General features: G+C 36.1%; 1 protein-coding gene across 1 annotated transcript in view; it reads left to right on the top strand.

Moving 5' to 3' along the window:
- Window positions 1–20,333, top strand: part of USP7 (ubiquitin specific peptidase 7) — a 74,499-nt gene that overhangs the window by 36,151 nt on the left and 18,015 nt on the right. Inside the window, exons 3-17 of the mRNA XM_074918820.1 lie at window positions 166–364; window positions 1,780–1,918; window positions 2,627–2,715; window positions 3,407–3,515; window positions 9,528–9,658; window positions 12,466–12,520; window positions 13,061–13,141; window positions 13,234–13,324; window positions 14,113–14,195; window positions 15,167–15,276; window positions 16,116–16,272; window positions 17,396–17,540; window positions 18,117–18,247; window positions 19,347–19,481; window positions 19,664–19,765. Of these exons, the coding sequence (XP_074774921.1) occupies window positions 166–364; window positions 1,780–1,918; window positions 2,627–2,715; window positions 3,407–3,515; window positions 9,528–9,658; window positions 12,466–12,520; window positions 13,061–13,141; window positions 13,234–13,324; window positions 14,113–14,195; window positions 15,167–15,276; window positions 16,116–16,272; window positions 17,396–17,540; window positions 18,117–18,247; window positions 19,347–19,481; window positions 19,664–19,765 (1,757 nt within the window). The remainder of the gene's footprint in view (window positions 1–165; window positions 365–1,779; window positions 1,919–2,626; window positions 2,716–3,406; window positions 3,516–9,527; window positions 9,659–12,465; window positions 12,521–13,060; window positions 13,142–13,233; window positions 13,325–14,112; window positions 14,196–15,166; window positions 15,277–16,115; window positions 16,273–17,395; window positions 17,541–18,116; window positions 18,248–19,346; window positions 19,482–19,663; window positions 19,766–20,333) is intronic.

The raw sequence follows: 20,333 nt of genomic DNA on the forward strand, positions 1-20,333 counted from the left end.
AACTTCAGTTGCTAAGGAGTTCAATGCCTCTCAGGGTTTGGGGTTTTTTTTGGGTTGCTTCCAATATCCCACTACATAAAACATGCTCATGTTGCATGATTTTTGAAAATGATGTTTTGGCGTGAAGAACATCGGGTTTTTCAGATAATTTTGTGTGTGTTACAGATACAAGTTGGCGATCAGAAGCAACATTTCAGTTTACAGTTGAACGCTTCAACAGATTGAGTGAGTCAGTTCTCAGTCCTCCCTGCTTCGTACGGAATTTGCCATGGAAGATCATGGTTATGCCACGGCTCTACCCGGACAGACCACACCAAAAAAGTGTAGGATTCTTCCTTCAGTGCAATGCTGAATCCGATTCCACGTAAGACCCTTTTAATTATTGTACAAGTCCTCATTTGATAATAGTTAATCTGTATTGCAAGTAATACAGACCTATATAAAAAAAATAATTTTACCTATCTTTCTGCAATAGGGAAGAATTCTTGTAAGGGTTTGAGTCTGCTTCTTCCCCCACCTTTCTAAATGCCAAAATATAGGAGTAACCCTCTCTTTAGGAGGAGCTAAAAGGAGCTTGAGTAGCTACAAGTTTGTGGTAGAATTTAGATATGTTTCTGCTTGATAACTGAGGGGAAGTCTTTGGCTGACAGTTTTCTTGGCATGGGAAAAGTTCTGGGTTTATTTCACATGGAAGTGGTACTGGAGCTTCTCTAACCCTGCTGAGTTATAAATCCTGCCTTGTAAATCCTGTGAGTAGGTAACGGCTAGCAATTGAGGCAGAGCGATGCGTGAGGTAGTCATCTCCTTGAATAGAGTTCATCACTTATCAGGACAGATATGAACATGTACGTGTTCTTGGAGTCCTGAGTGCGAATCAAAATTGGCTATCTTTGACCATTTGTGTAAATAATATGGAAATTTTAAAAGATAAATAAAAATTTCTGGACATTACTGCAGTTTATTCAGCTAGAGTGCAGACCCTCATAGGTGTCCTTTCCAGTAGGGTAACCCTGTTCTTGCACCAATCTCACACAACTTATAGTTCACTCTGAATAAGAAGTTGCTCTTTTCTGTTGTGTTTGTAATTTAAAAAGTGAGTGATCAGTGCCTAAGGTAAAGAAGAAAGATGTAAGTATATCAACTAGTCACGGGAGAGGTGGTTCATATGCAAGTAGTCACAGAGAAAGGATAATGGCACCTTCAGAAGTATCAACCACGATGCTGCTGGTGAACCTAAGCAAGCAGTAATGCCACTGCATGAGTCAATGACTAGACCTTGTCTGAACTGATACTCAGTCTGATTTTCTTGCACGAGTGGGATGAATTTGAACAGGAATGGTCATAAAGAAGTGCTGCTGAGAAAATTAGAGTGTTGGGGGAGTTTAATCTTGTGGGAGGGAGGGTGGAACTGCTGCTTCTTTTCCTTTAGCCAAAGTCTGAGTTGGCCTATCCATCTGCACTCAAGTAGATTAGAAATAGCTCACCTCAGAGAGCAGTTATTTAAACCGCTGTTACCTGCAATTGCCTGACAGTACTTTCTTAACAACATTCTTGCCCTAAGAAAATCTCCATTCCAGCTTCACATTCATAATGTGGCTTCAGAAAGCCCCAGGGATTCACGCCCTCAATAAGTTAACCAAATCTGAACATCTAATAAGGAAAAAAAAAATTCCTGTATGTGGAAGTAATGTACCAAAAATCCCTAACAAAAAAATGATTTTTGTGATTATAAAAAGTTTGGTTTTGAATGAGTTTCAAATGTTTCTTCTGTATTTATAGGTCATGGTCTTGTCATGCACAAGCAGTTCTCAAGATAATAAACTACAAGGATGATGAAAAGTCATTCAGTCGTCGTATTAGTCACTTGTTCTTTCATAAGGAAAATGACTGGGGCTTTTCCAACTTCATGGCCTGGAGTGTAAGTAATTGGACATGTATTAATTATTACTAGATAGGAGCAGCTTTGAGCTTGCACTCGTGAATACTGAGACACCTATAGAAAAGGTTTTCTTCCAGACATTTTTTTTCTGTCATTGTAGATTCTTCTTCAATTTCTGATAAATTACTGCACTTAAGTATTGTAGTTTGCTTTTACTTACGTTGTGATTTAAATAGTCCCTCATTTTTTTTCCTGCCTATCTGAATGCTTGTTTTTTGTTTTGATTGTGGGATGGTCAATGTCATTCGGAGGCAACACAGATTTTCTTGCATTTCCTCATGTTCTTTGTATATGTGTACAGTTATTTAATGCCCTAATAATACTACTAAGGCCTACCTTGAGTTAGGACAGCTTTTTAAGCATTTTCAAAGGTTGGGCCCTTCATTTTTCATCTGTCTGGAATATTGTCCAGAAGAAGCAGAGCCTTTGGTTACCACAGGAAATGGAAGTGGTACTGCAAAATCTTAAAAGCCAGGAACAAGTTTCCTGTATTAAGACATAAAAAAAGAATTAAAGTTTATTAAGCTGCAAACCATCTTTCTTAGTGTACTTCAGTTTTTCTTCTTCATTTTATTATTATTGATAGCTCAGGCTTGGAAATTAGAAAGTGATGTTTAACTGGATGCTTCTCTACAGTCATGTTGCAAGCTCCAGTTTTTGTGTTCATGTGTCATTCCTGTTTTACAGGAAGTTACTGATCCTGAAAAAGGCTTTATAGAAGAGGACAAAGTTACTTTTGAAGTCTATGTTCAAGCAGATGCTCCACACGGAGTGGCGTAAGTATCACTGTGTAAAAATAAAGTTCTTAATTCTAATATTTTTATGTTGCTTGAGATTGTTCAAGATTTTGTGTTAATTGACGTTTGTACCTCTCATTAGACATCCTCACTTTGTCAGCTTTAATTGATTAATTCTCACATGGCAATATTTTTCATCACTCACATAGAGATTTGGGTGTAGGTTAAATTTCCATTTGCATTAGTCAGCATAATTTTGTGAAACTTTAATTTCTGTATGAATTGATTTGTGATTTAACACCTCTGCAAATCTAACCTCAACATTTCTGATCTTGCAGACACAGTCAGATGGCTTTGCTGTCTAACTTGCCTTGGTTTACAGTTTAAAAATTGCCTCATCTGAGTTGTTCTACTTCATGTCACTTGTAAATAAAGTGGTTGCACTGAAATGTAGAGTTGTCCTTAGAAGTACAGCTCTGGATTCCAGTACACTTTCATAATACATATTTTTTCTGCCATATAGAACATCTTTAAAAAGCAAACCTAACCAAATCACAAAGCATTCAATTGGAAAGACTGTTGTTAGTGACAGGCAGTAGTGTAGTTTATTTGAACCTTAAGTAACAATGAAGGGTAGCTGATAAATACCAGCAGCGCTACCTTAGAGCTAATACTGTTTGTTATAGTTAATAGAGAACTATCTTGATTTTAACCACTAACTCTTTTCTAGGTGGGATTCAAAGAAGCACACAGGATATGTTGGCTTAAAGAACCAGGGAGCAACTTGTTACATGAACAGTTTGTTACAGACTTTATTTTTCACAAATCAGCTACGAAAGGTAATTCACATGTGAAAGAAAATGAGATTGCTAATTGAAATATCCAATCTGTTATAAATGCTTCAAACCAGAGCTGTACGTTCCTTTTGCCTCCTTCATCCTTTTAGAGAAGTTGTGACTTAACATGGTGATGTGCATCTTTCTTGAAGCTGAATGTTGGAAGCTTCCTTTTATGATTTGAACATAAGCTTTTGGGTTTTGTGCAAGCAGAGTACCTGGTGAAGACCTGAGGTTCGGGGGGGTGGTGTGTTAGACTGTATTATGTCTCAATGTTGCTATGAATTAGGGAGGGGGGGGTGGGGGGGGGTGAGGATGACTCTACAGGTGAGAGATGGAAGTAATTTCCCTATTTTGAAATAGTTAAAATAGTCAGTTGTGACTTCTTAGCCCATAAACAGGGTAAAAAGATAAAGCGTGTATGGCCTTTGTAGTTCATTTGTTCCATCTTTTTAATTTATATTATGCAGTTGTATTTTCTGTTATTATGGTTCACACCTTTGTAGTGATGGAACGTGTTATAATTTCAGTAGTTTAAATAATACTATATTTGCTTCATTCATGTTTTTTATTTACTGTAGATGTTACTACTTTGCTGGAAGGAAGAACTGCTTTAAATATCAGCTTAATAAATATCTCTTCAAAGCCCAGGATCAAATATACTAGATAATGTATCATTTTAAACCAGTGCAGTAGCCTTAATGGAATAAAAACATAAATGATGACCTGATATTGGAGGTGGCTGTCTGGAAGAGGGGATATAGATGGGAAAAAATATAACTGCACCGTTTAATTTATTTGAATGTCCTAGCGATCCTAATTTATCCTTTTGTGCATTCCTGCACTTACTGTGTCTCTTAGTGAAAATTAACTGTTCTGACTTAGAGTTTCTCTTGTGTACACTAGTTGTTACATTTCCATTAAGCTTTCTTTTCTCCGAAATGTCCCTTTTTAATGTACCTACTTTCTACTGTCTTAAATTTTCCACCATCTTATCATTATTTATATCACTGTGGCCCGTGTCCCAGTTGGGATTTCTTTTTTCTCTTTTGCAATGTGCTGCTTACTCTGAAGCATTGCAAAAAATAGCACATCAAACTCCAATAGACTGTAACTGAGATTGTACCAATGCCATGTACAAGAAAGAAATACTTGTTTTACATGATGCACCTGTTTCTTTTTTTGCAAGAAGTATAATTTACTCATTCAGTTTATCATTCATTATAATGTCTGTTCTTTTTGCTCAGCCCTCATAATGTTTGTGCGTTTTATGTTTTTGGACAACTTCACGTTGCTCTTGAAAGAAAAATGTGTTTTATAATAGCTACATCTAATCCAATTGAGTAGTTCCTTTCAAGACTGTCTTGTAGTCAGTAAATCAATATGTACCATGAAGTAATCTTGTTCTGTGAAGATGAAATTTCTTTTTGTGATACAGATTTGTTTCAACTGAACTAATCTTTTCAGGCATTCCCCTGCACGTCTCCCCCAACCCCCAAATAAACACCAGCTTTTAGGGAGTGTTAATATCTGGATAGTGACCATATGAGAGAACTTGATGTACTAGCTAGTAACTACAGCTTCGTTTATGGAAACATTAGTGGATATCAGCTGAAGTGCCCAATTGTTTGCTCATTCTTCAAGTTTTCAGAGCTCCTACAAAGAGAACAAACTACAGCTGTAGTTTTAGACTAAGTTTTAATACTCGTTTGCCATTAATATAGATAAGGAAGAATCAGTAGTTGTCTGAAAAAATGAATTTCTGCAACATTTTTGTTTTCACTTTGAACAAACTTATTCCTCTTTAAACCTAGTAAAATAAAATGTGTAGTATCCTTAGTTTGCTTATCACCAATTCCATCATGTCTGTTAATCCTCCTTACTTAGAAGAAATAATGATTTCTATTGCCGTTATTTAGAGCTTTGTTAACAGAGAAGCTGCTGTCAGGAGTAGAGCTGGGAAAGCAGTGAACAATGGCAAAGGCAAGCATGTACCTATGGAAAGTCAGACTGCTGGAGCGTGGGTGAGGATTGATGGAGAGGTCCTTTCTTCTTTGCTCAGTTTCCAGACAACAGATGGGAGGTTCTTGGGCATTTGAAATGAGACCTTTCTTTATTAGCAACCAGGTAACTTCAGTGGTAGGGAATAAAGCAAAGGAACTTTCTCTTCAGAGCATATCTTTGTCTGTTTGTGACTGGTAAATGCATGCTTAAATATAGTCCACCTAGGCAAGGGACAGTGGTGACTACCCAAATGGGTCCAGGTTTGGTCCAAGACCATGTAACATGAGTCTTTGCAGGTCTGTCATTAGCACCTCCAGCCAGTCAGTACTTGTGGCTGCGTCCAGTCCATTTTAAAACTCTTTGCTGGTTCCTTAGAAACATTCCCTGCAATTCATAAGAACACTGTGGAATGTTAATATTCTGTCAAAATCATAAATACTGCTTCAGTATGTTTCTCCCTGATCTGGCTCTCCTCAAGTTATCCGGTATATTTTACCTTTCCTTGGAATTTCATACAGAGTATTTTCTTCTTCAAGTAATTGTCTTGACTTTCAGCAGTGTGTTCAAACTTATCTGTAGCACTTTTTTACCATGTAAATATCTAACATTTTTCTCATATCTCTGTCTATGTTGCTTATAGCTGTTGCCTATACATGTCCTTGTCACTCTCTTGTGCTCATTTCTTGAGGGAACTTCTCAGATCTTAGAGATTCTGCTTTTTTCAAATGGATCAGAATGCTTCACTCCTTCATCTTGAGGTCAAGCTTTCAGTGTTTGGGAGGGCAAGGCACAAAAATAAATGTTTGTAGAGGATTGTATTTGAAAAGTGGTTTGTTTTAGCCTGAAGAAACATTTAAGCTTTGAGCAATGGACTTCGATACTACTTATGTACACAAACAGCATAAAGACCCAAAGAAAGGCTATGTGTTAAATGTTTAGTTTGTAGAAGCACATTTAGAATTTCAGAAGAAATGAAACTGGTGGTTTTATTCAGTGGCAGCTGGAATGTAGGAATTATAAGTAAATTGTAAATGATTGTTTTAATATTACTTGAGAGAGAGAGGAATAGAAGTAATTGTCCAGATGGTATATGAGGAAACCAAAGAGGAACTAAATGCAAAGGATCTGATTTTGATTAATTATCAAGGTACTCTGAACTCCTATTTATATCTTTTTTGATGGGGGAATCAACCACTAGGTTGACTTAGCGCTGCAGTATCATCTTGGTTTGTTATGAAGAACATTCAGCATTTTAATATTTATTTTATGAAAATGTATCAACACTGGCTATATTGGAATTTTTTCATTACTCGATTTTTGTATTTTTATTTGTTTAAACATAGCAAGTAACTTGCTACATATTTGGTGGGGTTTTTTTTAAGTATTTGTAAGGTGTTAAAACAATTAATTAGGGGCTGATTATAGAGATTTGGAAGATTTGAGACTTGATCATTCAACTATTTCCTGTTTCTACATTTAGGCAGTGAAGATCAGCTCATGAAAGGGTTCATAAACCAGGGGCAGGGAAAGGTTAAGTTAAATGCAAGATGCTGACTTGTTTTGATGTTCATATTTTAAAGCAAAAAATAACTTTGCTTGTAAAATCAAAGGTATAATTTTAGCTATGCATATTTGAATTGGAATTTGCCCAGATCAGCATGGTTAACTGTAACTCTGCATTTGAATAATAAAAATAGAGAAGCAACTGAAAATAATTTTCTTTATTAGCTTATTAGAGTTGTTTTGAAATTTTATGTTCTCAGGAAATAAATTTTCATAATCAGGGTGGCCTAGCTTTACAATAGGATGTGTGGAGAGGTTTGTAGGATCTCCATTCCTGGAGATGCTCAGAACTCAACTGGGTGTCACCCTGAGCACCTGGACCCAGCTTTGAACTTGGCACCTCTGTGAGCAGGAACAGAGCTCAGAACCTACAGAGTTCTCTTCTAGACTAAATCACTATAAGCTAAGCACTGCTTTTAGAGTTTAGAGTTTATTAGAAAAGCTGCTGGTGCAACTACATGAGAAAATACTATTTTTTGTTCTCTTAATTTTTCCAGGCTAGCCAGGTAGTTTAGCCTGATGGATTGGCAAAATTATGGCATGAAGTATTACTGGGTTTCAACAGTTAAAACTTGTTGCAGATGATAAAATTGAAGATGCTATTTTCTTCAATTTATGAAATTTAAAAGCCATTTAAGCAAATTTCGAAATTCAAGAAGAACAAAGGAAGCCATTAGGGTAAGGCCTGGCTGTTGTTCTTAAAATTACCCTAGCAAAATAAGAGTTCTGTTGGCTCTCCTTCAACAAAAAGTTGATGATAAATTTCAGCTAATTTTTGTTCATGTTTTCCGTTTGATATATGTAAGTACTACTGTTAATGATGTAGCTTGCAACTAAGTAGAAACATAAAATTTGGAGGTTACCTGTGTTCAGTGACGATTCTGCTTTAGATGATCTATTTACTATTACATTTTGGAAATTAAATTTAAAATTTAAGAGTCATGTGAAGTATTATATTGTTTTACAGTTGCATAATCAGTTTTTTTCTGTCTGAGTACACGGGATTTGCTTTCTTTATGAAACTGCCAATATTTCAGTTAAATACTTCTTTTTATTTAATCTTACTACTGTAGGTATTCTGCTGATAGTTTCTTACTATATTACTCTTCTAAGTATTTATGTTGCTGTACTTTTGAAAACTTTCATTGATATTCAGAATTGGAATATGAAACTGGCCAGCCAACTTCTTAAGAACTTCTTTTTGCCTTTTTTCTTTCTTTCTTTCTTTCTATCTTTTTTGTCATTCCCTTGTGTTCTTTTTGTATCGGCTTTGTCTTTATCTAATGTCTGTCTCATCTGATTCCCACTACCTCTGTACTGAGCTTTCATACAGTGAATGTGTTTCCCCAACAATTCAGCTGTGTACTGGAAATACCAACCTTGCTCTGTTTATAGGGAACTGAAGTACAGGATAAGTTAGAGGTGGTGGACACCTCTGAAATATAGGCTGATGCAGAAACTGAGTGAGAACTACGGAGATCCTGTTCAGCGCTTCACTTTCAGAAATGTATCGTTACCTGTTGTTTCACAGGCAAAAATTCAGGTGGCAGTTTTTCTGTTTCTTAACATGTTATTTTCTCATACACTACTTAATATTAGAGTCTTTATTTTCTGATGCGTTGTTACATAATGTCCTTCCAGAGTGGTCTGTGTCGTCTTCTTACATTCATGCTTTCTAAATGAGCATCTCTCTGTAAATACCTTTTTTTTTTTTTTTTTTTTTGCTGTTGCTTTTCCCTAGATATATTGGTGCACACTTTTTAAAAAGTAAATCTCATTTCAGTGCCTACTGAACTCTCCTAATCCCTGTTTGGTCTATTTCTGTAATTTCTTTGTTCTCAATCCTTCCCAGATCAGTATAATCAGTGAATTGAATTGTTAAGCTGTTTATTTGCTGGACAGCGATGACGTTAAGTCGGAATGAACATATTGGGGAATCTCAAAGCTTTCTGTGGCATCCTTCTCTTCCACGTGGACCGTTTCTGGTTTTGTTTGCTTGTTGCACTTTACAGCTTCACGTGGTTAGTTTTTTTTGTTCACAGATAGACAAGCTACAGCACAGAACTGAGTTTTTTTCCAAAAGCTTATGGTATTGGTCAGTGTATCTGGTCCTACTGCGATGATTGTGTAGACATACCAAGCGTCATCAGTTGTTTGAAGTTGTTGACTGCTCTAGTGCATTTACTTTTCTGGGGTGGAATAAGGGAACTGTTTAGATAAAATGACCGTGAATGGAATCTGTTGCTCACATCTTTCTAACCACTGTGCTCGAAGAGTCATTCCAGACAGTTTTTACACTACAGTATGAGATTATTTTTTTTCAGACTATTTTGGAGTGATGATTAAATGGAGTTATATGAAGGAAGTCACTGAAGAGGAAAGAATGCATTAAACAATATGAGCAATAAGCTTTTCCTTAGATACTAATTGAACTAAATGCTTTTTCAGGCTGTGTACATGATGCCCACAGAAGGAGATGATTCATCCAAAAGTGTTCCTTTAGCATTGCAAAGAGTGTTTTATGAGCTGCAACATAGTGACAAACCAGTTGGAACTAAAAAGTTAACAAAATCTTTTGGGTAAGTTTCAGAAATATGGACTGTTTATTGAGCTATTACAAGCTTCATTAAGCTTTTCTTTATAAAGGCTTTCTTTAAATCAGGCTATTTTTAGAGAGGTGCAGAGAAGTGTTAATATAGCATTATGTTAATTGCTAACTTAAGTTAGTTTACTTCATAGGTTTTTATTTATAGTCAGTACTAAAGACAGCTGATCCAAAAGTCAGATTTTTGGGGGAGGGGAGCAGTACACAGTCAAACACAGCTATTAGTAGCAGGGTTATAATTTACATGTTACCAGAAAATTATGTGATGCGTTTAACTTAAGTAAAATTCAGGAGAGAATATGTTGAAACATTGCTGTTTATGTATTGTTAATGTCTTTCTTGAAATTGAAATCTGTTTTAAATTTAGAGAAATAGTAGTAACTTCCATTTTCATATTGTTAGTCCTGCACTGATGACGGTCGTAACATTTTTCTTACGACGTATAAAAGATGCACGTATTTTTGCCTATGCGCAATTTAGGAGCATTTAATGCCGTATTCTGTCCTGTGATTTAATGCTTAAAAGGAGTATCTGTTGCGTGAAGTAAGGGTGTTGGAGCACACACAGAAAGTAATTCTAGCACCCTCTTTTCCTCCCTAAAACATCTACAAAAAGGCTTGCTTTTCATTTTCATTTTTGTCCAGTATCCAGTTCACTGCCTGGTATTTTTTCCAGTCTGGTGGTACTTCCTGTGAGGTGGTGTTACTGGCTGTAATTTTAAATCTGGAGTATCTAGACACAGAATTATACAATGTAGCTGCATTGAGGGTGTTGATTTTTAAAAAAATTTTTATTTTTAACTAGCTTGATATTTTAGTTGAGCACAAGCCTAGGATAGAAGATTAAGATTAGCGTAACCTTTACAAGCCTTCTCTTTGCATGTTGTGTAAGCATGGAGTAGGATTTTATCAAAAACTGTTCTAAAAGATTGTATTTCGCAGTACTTTGTCTCAATGTATTTGTAGACTAGTCTTTTGTAGTAATATCGAGAAGCAGTTTTTAATTTAAAAATAGGTTAGGAAGTTTGTATCATCCTTCTCATGTAGCTGTCCTAATGTCCCTCCTGTGTCTTCTGCAGAAGCTTGTGGCAGTGCTCTGTCCTGATAAGACTCTTTGTAACCTTTCCTTTTCACCTTTTTGGGAAATTTTAAAATGAAATCGGTAACATCAGTGTTGTGTGTTTATCTGGTCATATCCTCTTTCTACTCGCACACTGTATATTTAGTTTATCAGTGCTCCTGCTGTCCTGTTACACTGGAAAGTAAATATTTCACCTTGAGTTGAGATCCCAACCGTGTCACCTTTGCAGATGCTTAATTTTGTATCTGAGAGCAAGGTTTAAAAAAATGTGTTCATGCCAGCCTTCATTCTTGGGAAAGAATTTTCAAATAGGTTTGAAGATTTGGTCTTTTCCTCCCCCATTAAATCAGAGAGGAGTTTCTGACCTTGTCATACCTACCTATATGCTGCGTAGAGCATAACTTTTTACTAGGTACTGTGAGTCTCTAAGTAAGTTTGGCTTCTTTCAGTAGAAGGTGATTCTATTGTCTGAAGGAGCCCCTTTTTATCCTAATATTAGTATGTAACCTTTTTCTTTGATTTTTGCCCTTTAAGCTGGCTCGTATTTAAAGCCTAGGGAGTCAGGAGGTTATTTTCCGTCCTTAATTATCCAACAGGTCACTTCATTCAGCTTGTTTAAGTGTGGACCCCCACACAGTTGTTTTGGCACGCTTTTGGGAGTAGTATGCTGCCGTGTGACAGTGGCAGTGAGTCACTGAGAAGAGAGTGGGAGGAGAAGATAAAGTTAGTATTGCTCCTGATCACTCCTGTGCTTGTGGCTTCAAGGGACGGGCTTGAACCTCATGCTGAAGCGAGAACCTACAATAAACACAGCTTATTTTGTATGGTTAAGAGCGATGCCTACTGCAAAAAAAGAGTTGTCAGGGACTTAAAAAGCATTTCTGAGTTTATGTTAGAGTTCATAGGATAAAGTATTTCATGCTGAAACTAAAACCACTTTATGCTCCTGTTTTTATTTAAGGCAGTAGTGCTGAATACCCTTGTTGGAGTGTGCCAGGTTGGCTATGAGGTGTTTAGAGGCTGTTGCTCTCACCCCTCATTTCACACAAGTGTGTTTGCACATGGACAGTTCAGGAAGCTGGATGCCTCTTTGCATCCTTGGAGTCACTGGGTGCCCAGCATTAACTGTTTACATGAGTACAAAGGAGCCACTATTTCCTATAAATCCATTTATTTCCTTTCATCTGCTGAAATAATCCCTGAATGCTACTTGACTGCACCTGAAGGGCCCTCAGAAGAGAGGCAGCTAGAAGCATGCTGTGGAAACTATTCTGACAGCATTGAATTGCTCCCAGGCCTTTTCTTAAGAGGTGGTTTTTTGTTGGTTTTTTTTTTTTTTTTTGACGTGAACTGAGACTACGTTGTAGACTGGAAGTAGAATTCTGCTAGCAGCAGCCTGGCCCTGGCCTCTTTGGCTGGCACCAGCTGCCTTCCCAGTCCCCATCTCCAGATCCCCAGAGAGAGCAGGCAGGTGGGTGCAGAACAGCTGCCAAAATGTCCCCCAAGTTCAGTGCCCCTTCTTCCTGCCAAGTAAATGCTATAGAATGAAAAAAACCTGTGCATCAGCCGGTGCTCAATCTCAGAGTCTTTAAGTCTTGCTATGTATTGAATTCTTTCTCTGCAAAGAAACTACAGAAATGTCTTTTGAGCTTTAAGTTTTCTTTATAATACAGTAATTTTGTATCAATTTGCCTTACAAAGGTGGGAAACTTTAGACAGCTTCATGCAACATGATGTCCAGGAACTATGTCGAGTGGTATGTTTTTATTGTTTCTTACAGATCTGTGATGCATAATGCTGTCTCTTGATATTGTGTATATATAATATAATTTAGTAAAAAAACCTAGTAATGCTGCCACTGTGTAGTTTAAATCAGGTCTCTAAGACACAGATTTTTTGCCTTGATTTATTTCTATTTTTTAAGAATGGGATTGATTGTGGCCTTTTGTGGGTGAGGAATTTGTAAAGGATAGGGAAGGCTGAAAATAAACGGAACGTATGCTAGTGGTCCTTATATAGCCATGGAGAGAAATGCAGTTTTGAAGATGCAAATGCATCGTTACATTTGTGAAGTTTTCCAGACTCAAAGGAATGTGGTTGGAGTAGTCCTTAGTGCAGCGTTTAGGGGGAAGAGGAGGATTTAAAGGACGAGAAAGGAGATGCTAGTATGAATAGACTAACATTTCTTTTTATGCAAGTAATTTATGAGTTTAATCAGTGAAGTAGTCATCTCTGTGTGATGAATAAATTCAAAAACTGCAAGTTTATCCTATGTAAAAACTAATTTTTCTTTCAGCTGCTTGATAACGTGGAAAATAAAATGAAAGGCACGTGTGTAGAAGGCACTATTCCTAAATTGTTCAGAGGGAAGATGGTGGTATGTTTTTTTTGTTGTTGTTGGTTTTTTTTAAATTTCACTCTGTTACTTGTATACATTGAAAGTCTGTGGTTTTTGTTTTTTGTTTACAGTCTTATATCCAATGCAAACATGTAGACTATCGTTCTGAACGAATAGAAGATTATTACGACATCCAGCTGAGTATAAAGGGAAAGAAAAACAGTAAGTGATACGTTGTGATATGCAGCGATCCAATACATCAACATGTTCCACAACTTTAGTGCCTGTTGATTTCACATGGGTTTGTTGGTGCTCAGCACTTTGAAACATTCTTGGTTTAAGACACCTCATTGAAAACATTTTCTGCAGAAGAAGTTTTTGCTTACGTTACCTTTTTTCTCTTCTCTCATTTTCTGTTCCTTCCTCGCTAATGTTCTCACCAATACCTTTTCATAAAATTTGGTGAATTTTAGGAGTTTTCCTCGTGTCGTAAAAGTGCATACTGTACCATAGTGATAACAGTAGTGTTATCACAATAGGTTATCATTTAGATATGAAGATGAACTTGGAGAAAATAGTTTTTTATTTGGACCTGATCATGGTAATAAGCAAATAAAAAGAATGAGCTAATCAGAGCAGCATAACAGTGGTCCCTTATCATCACTTTACCAAGTACTTGGCACACAAGACACAAAAAAGGACGTGTGAGGGTCCAGCAAACAGCCATCTAGCTTGATACTTAACAGTTGCAAAGTGAGAATAGGAGATTTGGCAGACAGTTGTAACTATGTGATTTTAAACTCTGTTGATACTCTTATGTATGCTCCTACGATTTGGTGCATTTCTTGACATTGTTAAACAATAATTTTTTTTTAAATAGAATTATTCAAGCACTAACTATCATGTCTTAATATGTTATTTGATTATTACATTGTTAAGCCCCCAGGCTAGAGTAAACTTTTATTTTTTTTTCTCCTTCCCTACAATTTCCCAATCTTTTTTTCATTTAGTTTTTGAGTCCTTCATTGACTATGTTGCAGTGGAACAGTTGGATGGTGATAACAAGTACGATGCAGGAGAACATGGCTTGCAGGTATTTTAAATTTTTTTTAAATTTGGTTTTAAATTTTATTCCTCTGTCCTTGACAGAATAACTTAACAAAGTTATGTTATGAAAAAATGTTGCAAAACCCACTCTAGGTTGTATCAACTGATTTTGGTGATTTTTCTCCTTAGACAAGCTTTTACGTAGCTCCTCTTAATTTCTGCTAGGTTTCTTAAAATGGAGCTTGGGCTTTAAAACTAATCTAATTAGCAGTGAGTTTTGCTTTTGTACCTATGAGTTCTTAATGGTTAACTTCTCTACTGATCTCAAGACTGAGAAGTTCTTTCTCTGAATAGTCCTTCTATTGGTCTAATAAAAAAGCAGCATAGCTCTAAAAGTAGCTTAGGTTTTTGTCTCATCAAGAACATCAAATGAACCCATGGAATTTTAAACATTTATGCATGTGCACATTTTTCTGAGCTTTTCAGCTGCACTTAGCTGCACCCACTGTAGGAAGCTGAAGTCCTTTATAAAAAATGTTGTTTTACTAAAGCTTACTTCTGCAGCTTCCATATATACCAGGTTTTGTCAGTGCTGTTCTATATATTCTTTAGCTGTTCTTAGGAAGGTACAGCATGGTAGCCAAATATTTCTTGGCAGGATACAATGAACATGAAATTCTTAATTGATCAAAGAGGAGTTTTGACTTCCATATTCTCTTTTCATTTTAATTATACAGGTAACTTGCTCTTAATGCAGTGAGGTGTTCACATGTGTTTGTATGAATGGCCTAAATTTAAATGAACTGAGTTCTCGTAAGTGTTACTGGGGTAGCTCATGGGAAGGTCGGTGCAGCGTTAAGATAATTTCCACCCAAGTTTTGAACCGTTCTTTTGTGCACATTGTGTTGTCAAGCCTATAAAATAAAAGTCCATAGGAAGAGTGTCAGCAGCAAAAAAGTATTTTGTGTTGCTAAAATTCTTGCAATTTCAACCCTCTATTTCCTTTAAAATGTCTAGGAGGCAGAGAAAGGTGTGAAGTTCCTAACATTGCCACCAGTATTACACCTACAGCTCATGAGATTCATGTATGATCCTCAAACTGACCAAAACATCAAGATAAATGATAGGTAAGGGGTTTTTTTTAGTTTTTTTTTAATTGACTGTAGAATTGGGACCTGTGAATGTATTTTACAAAAAATAATTTACCAAAATCCTACTTTTGATTCAACTCCAAGAGCAAGGTACCTGCAGTCACACGTGGTATAGGTTCCCAAAAGAATGTTAAGGTTCTGAATGACAAATTGAATGCTTAAATAGTCATTTGTAACTGTTGTTTTGAATATGAAAGAAGTGAAAGCATCTTTTAAATGCTTTGGGCCATGTGTGGAAAGTTGGTACATTCCTATAGGCTGTCACAAGAGTAAGTAGGATAAATAAGTAGTCCTCTGCTTTCCCTTCATCTATTTCCATGCCTACTCATTGTAAGTTTAGGCTGATAATTTCTCCAGGAGATACGTCGTTGGTTGTAAACTAAATCTGTATTGCAACTCTTTCAGTCTCACCAAGAAGGTGAGACTGCAGCAGCTGAAAGACATTTCAAAATAATATTCCAGTCCAGTGATACCTGTGAAAGAAAAGCTGTATTTGTGTACTAGAAAATAACGGGGTTTGAGCTTCTCCCTTGACACAGTGAATCCAAACCCAGCACTATTTCAGTTAAAGTGCTCTTACCGTTGTTACTGAGGGCATACTTTTTCAGAGGTGCTTATGAAGATTGTTTTTATTCTGTATTAAAACAGTATAAAATCTGCTGCTGTGTGCAGTATATCCCGGATAGAAATGGCATTGTAATAGTAACTTGTTCAATTTTTGTAACTACTGATTTTTGTAAGTACTGATGTCCTGCATAATAGCATGTATCTGTCTTAACCACAAATACAATTGTCTTAATCCTTTTCAAAACTAGGTTTGAGTTTCCTGAACAGTTGCCACTAGATGAATTTTTGCAAAAAACAGATCCTAAAGATCCTGCAAATTACATTCTTCATGCAGTTCTAGTACACAGTGGAGATAACCATGGTGGACATTATGTTGTTTACTTAAATCCAAAGGGGGATGGCAAAGTGAGTATCGAAAAGCACCTAAACATATTTGTGTTTTGCAAATACTTACTTACAGCTTTCATAATGGGCAAATGCTTGGAATTTTTGTTCCCTAACGGAAGAACGTGCTGGCACACTTGCTTTATCACGCAGGGTTTTGACTTCTCCATGTAGTTCTTAGCTTGATGCTTTTTCATTTGGTGCATATTCCAACGTATTTGGGAAAGTTGCTTTGTGTTGGCAAAAAGAAAAAACAGTAGGCCTTGTATGTAGTTTTTTTCTTTTCAGGGAGGAGCCTGCATTTGGAGGCATTAAAGAATCACGTGCCTTCTTAAGAGGAGCAGCTTCATCTTTGCTATTGGCTTTTGCAAAAGACTTTTAATTAAGGAAATACCTTCAGTTGTGTGTGTGTGTGTATATGTTTTGCAGTTCTGTTGCAATCAGATTTTATCCAGCCTTTTTTTTTTAGGGTGATTTTATGCTGAAGCAAATAGAATGTTTCAGATGTTTCCGTGACTCAGAAGTTCAATATCTTTGCACGTCCCACTGTTACAGGTCTAGGTGACTCGATTGGATCAGATGTTTATAGGTCAGGTGCCTCTTCCCTTGAGTTGACTGGTTTTGTGTGTACATGACTGTTCGCAGGAAAAGTAGGAGTTAGGTTTTTGCTGTAAATTTGTGCTATTTGTCTTTCATTTTTAATTGGCTTTATTGTTTTAATTTAAAATTTGCTGTAATTACCTTAAATGTACATATAAGTACTAGATATCTTCTGCATCACTGCTTTTTAATTTACAACAAACAAGGTCCGTTTTCTGATTCATATAGAAATGTTAGCTATTGAATAACAGTCTTAAAAAGTTCTTTGAATACTTATTGGGCTTTTGATATTCAGTGTAAAATGTTCAGATATTTCAGTAAAGGTTTGGTATTTATGGCCTTCCTTATGCTGAGCACAAGTAGCAGGTAGCATAAATTATACTGAGCTAGATTTTTTTAAAAAAAAAAAAACAACTCATGCTGCCTGAAGAGCAATTTTAGTTACTTCAAAGAGCTGAAAGACATGCCAGATATAGGATTAATTTATCATTCGAGAACATGTTTTGTGTGTAAAATTTATATTTATATAAAATTTTCTTTCTAGTGGTGTAAATTCGATGATGATGTTGTATCAAGATGTACAAAGGAAGAAGCGATTGAACACAACTATGGAGGTCACGATGATGACTTATCTGTACGGCACTGTACCAATGCATACATGTTGGTTTACATCAGGGAATCAAAATTAAGTATGTATATACTCTGCATGTGTTCCAAGTCAGATTTACATATAGAGATTTAGGGCTATATTTTACTTTGAATTGTTGACAGTCTTCCTATACAAAGGGACTTCTCTGTGGGATAAACCAGTCTTTCTCTCACTTTTGGAAAGTATGTGCTAATCTAATGTCATCTTTTCTTGGCACAGTAAGGCAGGACTCTGTATCTGCAAAGTGCTTCAGCCTTGATTATTTTATAAGATGGAAAAATTAGTGAACTAACTTCAGTGATGGAAAACTAAATCCAATTGATTATAAATATGTAGATACATGTATATGAAAAAAAATGGTGGTAAATATTTTTTTAATCCTGAGATGAGTGTTGAATTCAGAAGTCTATGATACATATTTCATGGAAGCAGTGCTTTTTGGCTTGGGAGAGAAAATGCTGCTTTTGCCAAAACCATGATGATATCAAACCATGTTTTTAATTAAAACATGAAAAAAAGCCGGTTTTGACTTCAAATCAGAGGAAAGTCAAGTATGTATGAAGAAAACCTTGTTTGATGTAAATCTTGAAATAACATCACAAAATCTGCTTTGTAGGTGAAGTTTTGCAGCCTGTCACAGACCATGATATTCCTCAACAACTTGTAGAAAGGCTACAAGAAGAGAAAAGGATAGAAGCTCAGAAGAGGAAGGAGAGGCAGGAAGCTCACCTCTATATGCAAGTGCAGGTCAGCTTTTGAAATGGATTAGGTGGCAACTACCTTACCATTAAAATTCAGAATATTGAGCCACCCAAGACAAACATTGATTTTTTTTTTTTTTTTTTTTTTAAATTTGTGTTTGGAAGTAGTGTTTGACGTGAAATTGTAATTTTAGTGCTTGTAAGTATATTTACATATGCAACAAATCCTAATGAAACAAACAGTACTGTATGTTATAGACATTTCTGTTTTCTCCACAAGTTACATGCTTTCAAATAAAAATAGCAAGATCAGGTGAAAGGAAGAGGACCAGGTTTTTCAAATGGCTGCCCTGCCACCGCACTTTTATCTCCTTCAGGAATTATTTTCTAAAATTAGAATGTATCTAGCCATAGGCTGCAAGGCTGGACTACTGCCAAACTGAGCTCATCAAGTAGAAGCAGAAGGAGAGAGTGCTTATATTTGCAATTATCTTTTTGGAAAAGCCAGATGGACTAGATTGTTATGAATTGCCTTAAGGAACCCTGTTTATGGCTCTTTCCAGAGCCCATCTGGCACAAGAAAATAGAACCCATTTTCCATTTGCCTCCATGCTTCCTTGCATCTTCTTTCTGGTGTTCATAAGTGGAGACGTTGGTGAGGTTTAGGTTGTTCTACACTGCTTTTACACTAGAGATGTTTTCAGTGGAGAGACTGGCAGAGTTGTCCCGTTTGTCTTTCTGTTAACAAAGAAGGCACAGGAGCTGTGGGGGATCTAGGCAAGACTTTAGGCCAGCCTCCTTGCATTACACCAGTAAAATAGTCATGTAGCCTTTTTTTAAGTGCCAAGATTGTTAGAGCACATGTTTCCAAGATTGGGATCTAAGCACAACTGGTTTTTAATTGTTCAGGATTTGTAAGAATTATTGTATTTTAATTACTTACACTGATTTGACTATCAACAAGAGGTTTTTAATTTCGTTATAATGTGTAGATTTGCAAATTTTCTTCGTGAGAACATGAATAGTGTGAGCAGTGTGCCACTATCCAGAGAGCTGATGTCGTTACATAGTGGAGCATCATAAGAACATGCACCACCGTGAAGCTGAGTTAATATGAGTAGTAACCTTTAAATGTAATTTTTCAGATAGTGGCAGAGGATCAGTTCTGTGGTCACCAAGGCAATGATATGTATGATGAAGAAAAAGTGAAATACACTGTTTTCAAAGTATTAAAAAACTCCACACTTACAGAATTTGTTCAAAATCTCTCTCAAACAATGGTAAGTTTTCTGTAGTTCTGTACCTTTTATTACATTATGGTTGCTTCATAGTCTTTATATTCTCCAAGTCTGACAGCAGTTGTAATTTAGAGCTTTAAAAGTAGAGGATCTGTTTGGGTTTAATAAATGCATCTTAGCTTTTTTTGGTGTCTGTTTTCTGTCACAATTTGCATTTATTTTAGGGATTTCCCCAGGATCAAATCAGATTATGGCCAATGCAAGCTAGAAGTAATGGAACAAAAAGACCTGCAATGTTAGATAATGAAGCAGATGGCAATAAAACGGTAAATATTCATTGACAAACGTTATTTCTATATATGACCTGTGATTTTTAGTTCTCTTTAAAAATCTGCAATTTTGGGACATCAAATTTTTCAGGTTTTAATTTAATCTATATCTGGTAAAGTTTGATACTTGAGAAGATTTGAGATTTAGTGGATTGATTTGGAGAACAGGGAGGAGTGTGGTGCATGATTTTTCTTCCGTGAAAAAATAATGTTCGTTGTTTTTGGTAGATTTCAAACGGAAATGTCTTTTTGAGTCCTCCGTTATTTGGGCAAAACCTCTGGGTTTAATAACATGTGTTGCTTAAAATGTAAAACCACAGAAAACAGTGATTGGTTTCACTGTCGTGTTACTTCTGAAGTGAAGTAATTTTCTTGCCATAATACAGATAGCTGTAGGTGTTGGGGGTTTCTTAATGAAAAATAAATATGTCCATTTAAAATAAAACCTGTCACTTTTGCTTCATTAAAATTTTTTGTGTGTTTTTTATATCTGTTGTTTCTCTTAAACTTTGTAAACTTCCTTTCATTAATGCAACTAAAAAAAAAAAATTCTCCCACTCATAGA

The sequence above is a fragment of the Athene noctua genome, chromosome 15 (genome assembly GCF_965140245.1).
Source record: "Athene noctua chromosome 15, bAthNoc1.hap1.1, whole genome shotgun sequence".
NCBI lineage: Eukaryota > Metazoa > Chordata > Aves > Strigiformes > Strigidae > Athene > Athene noctua.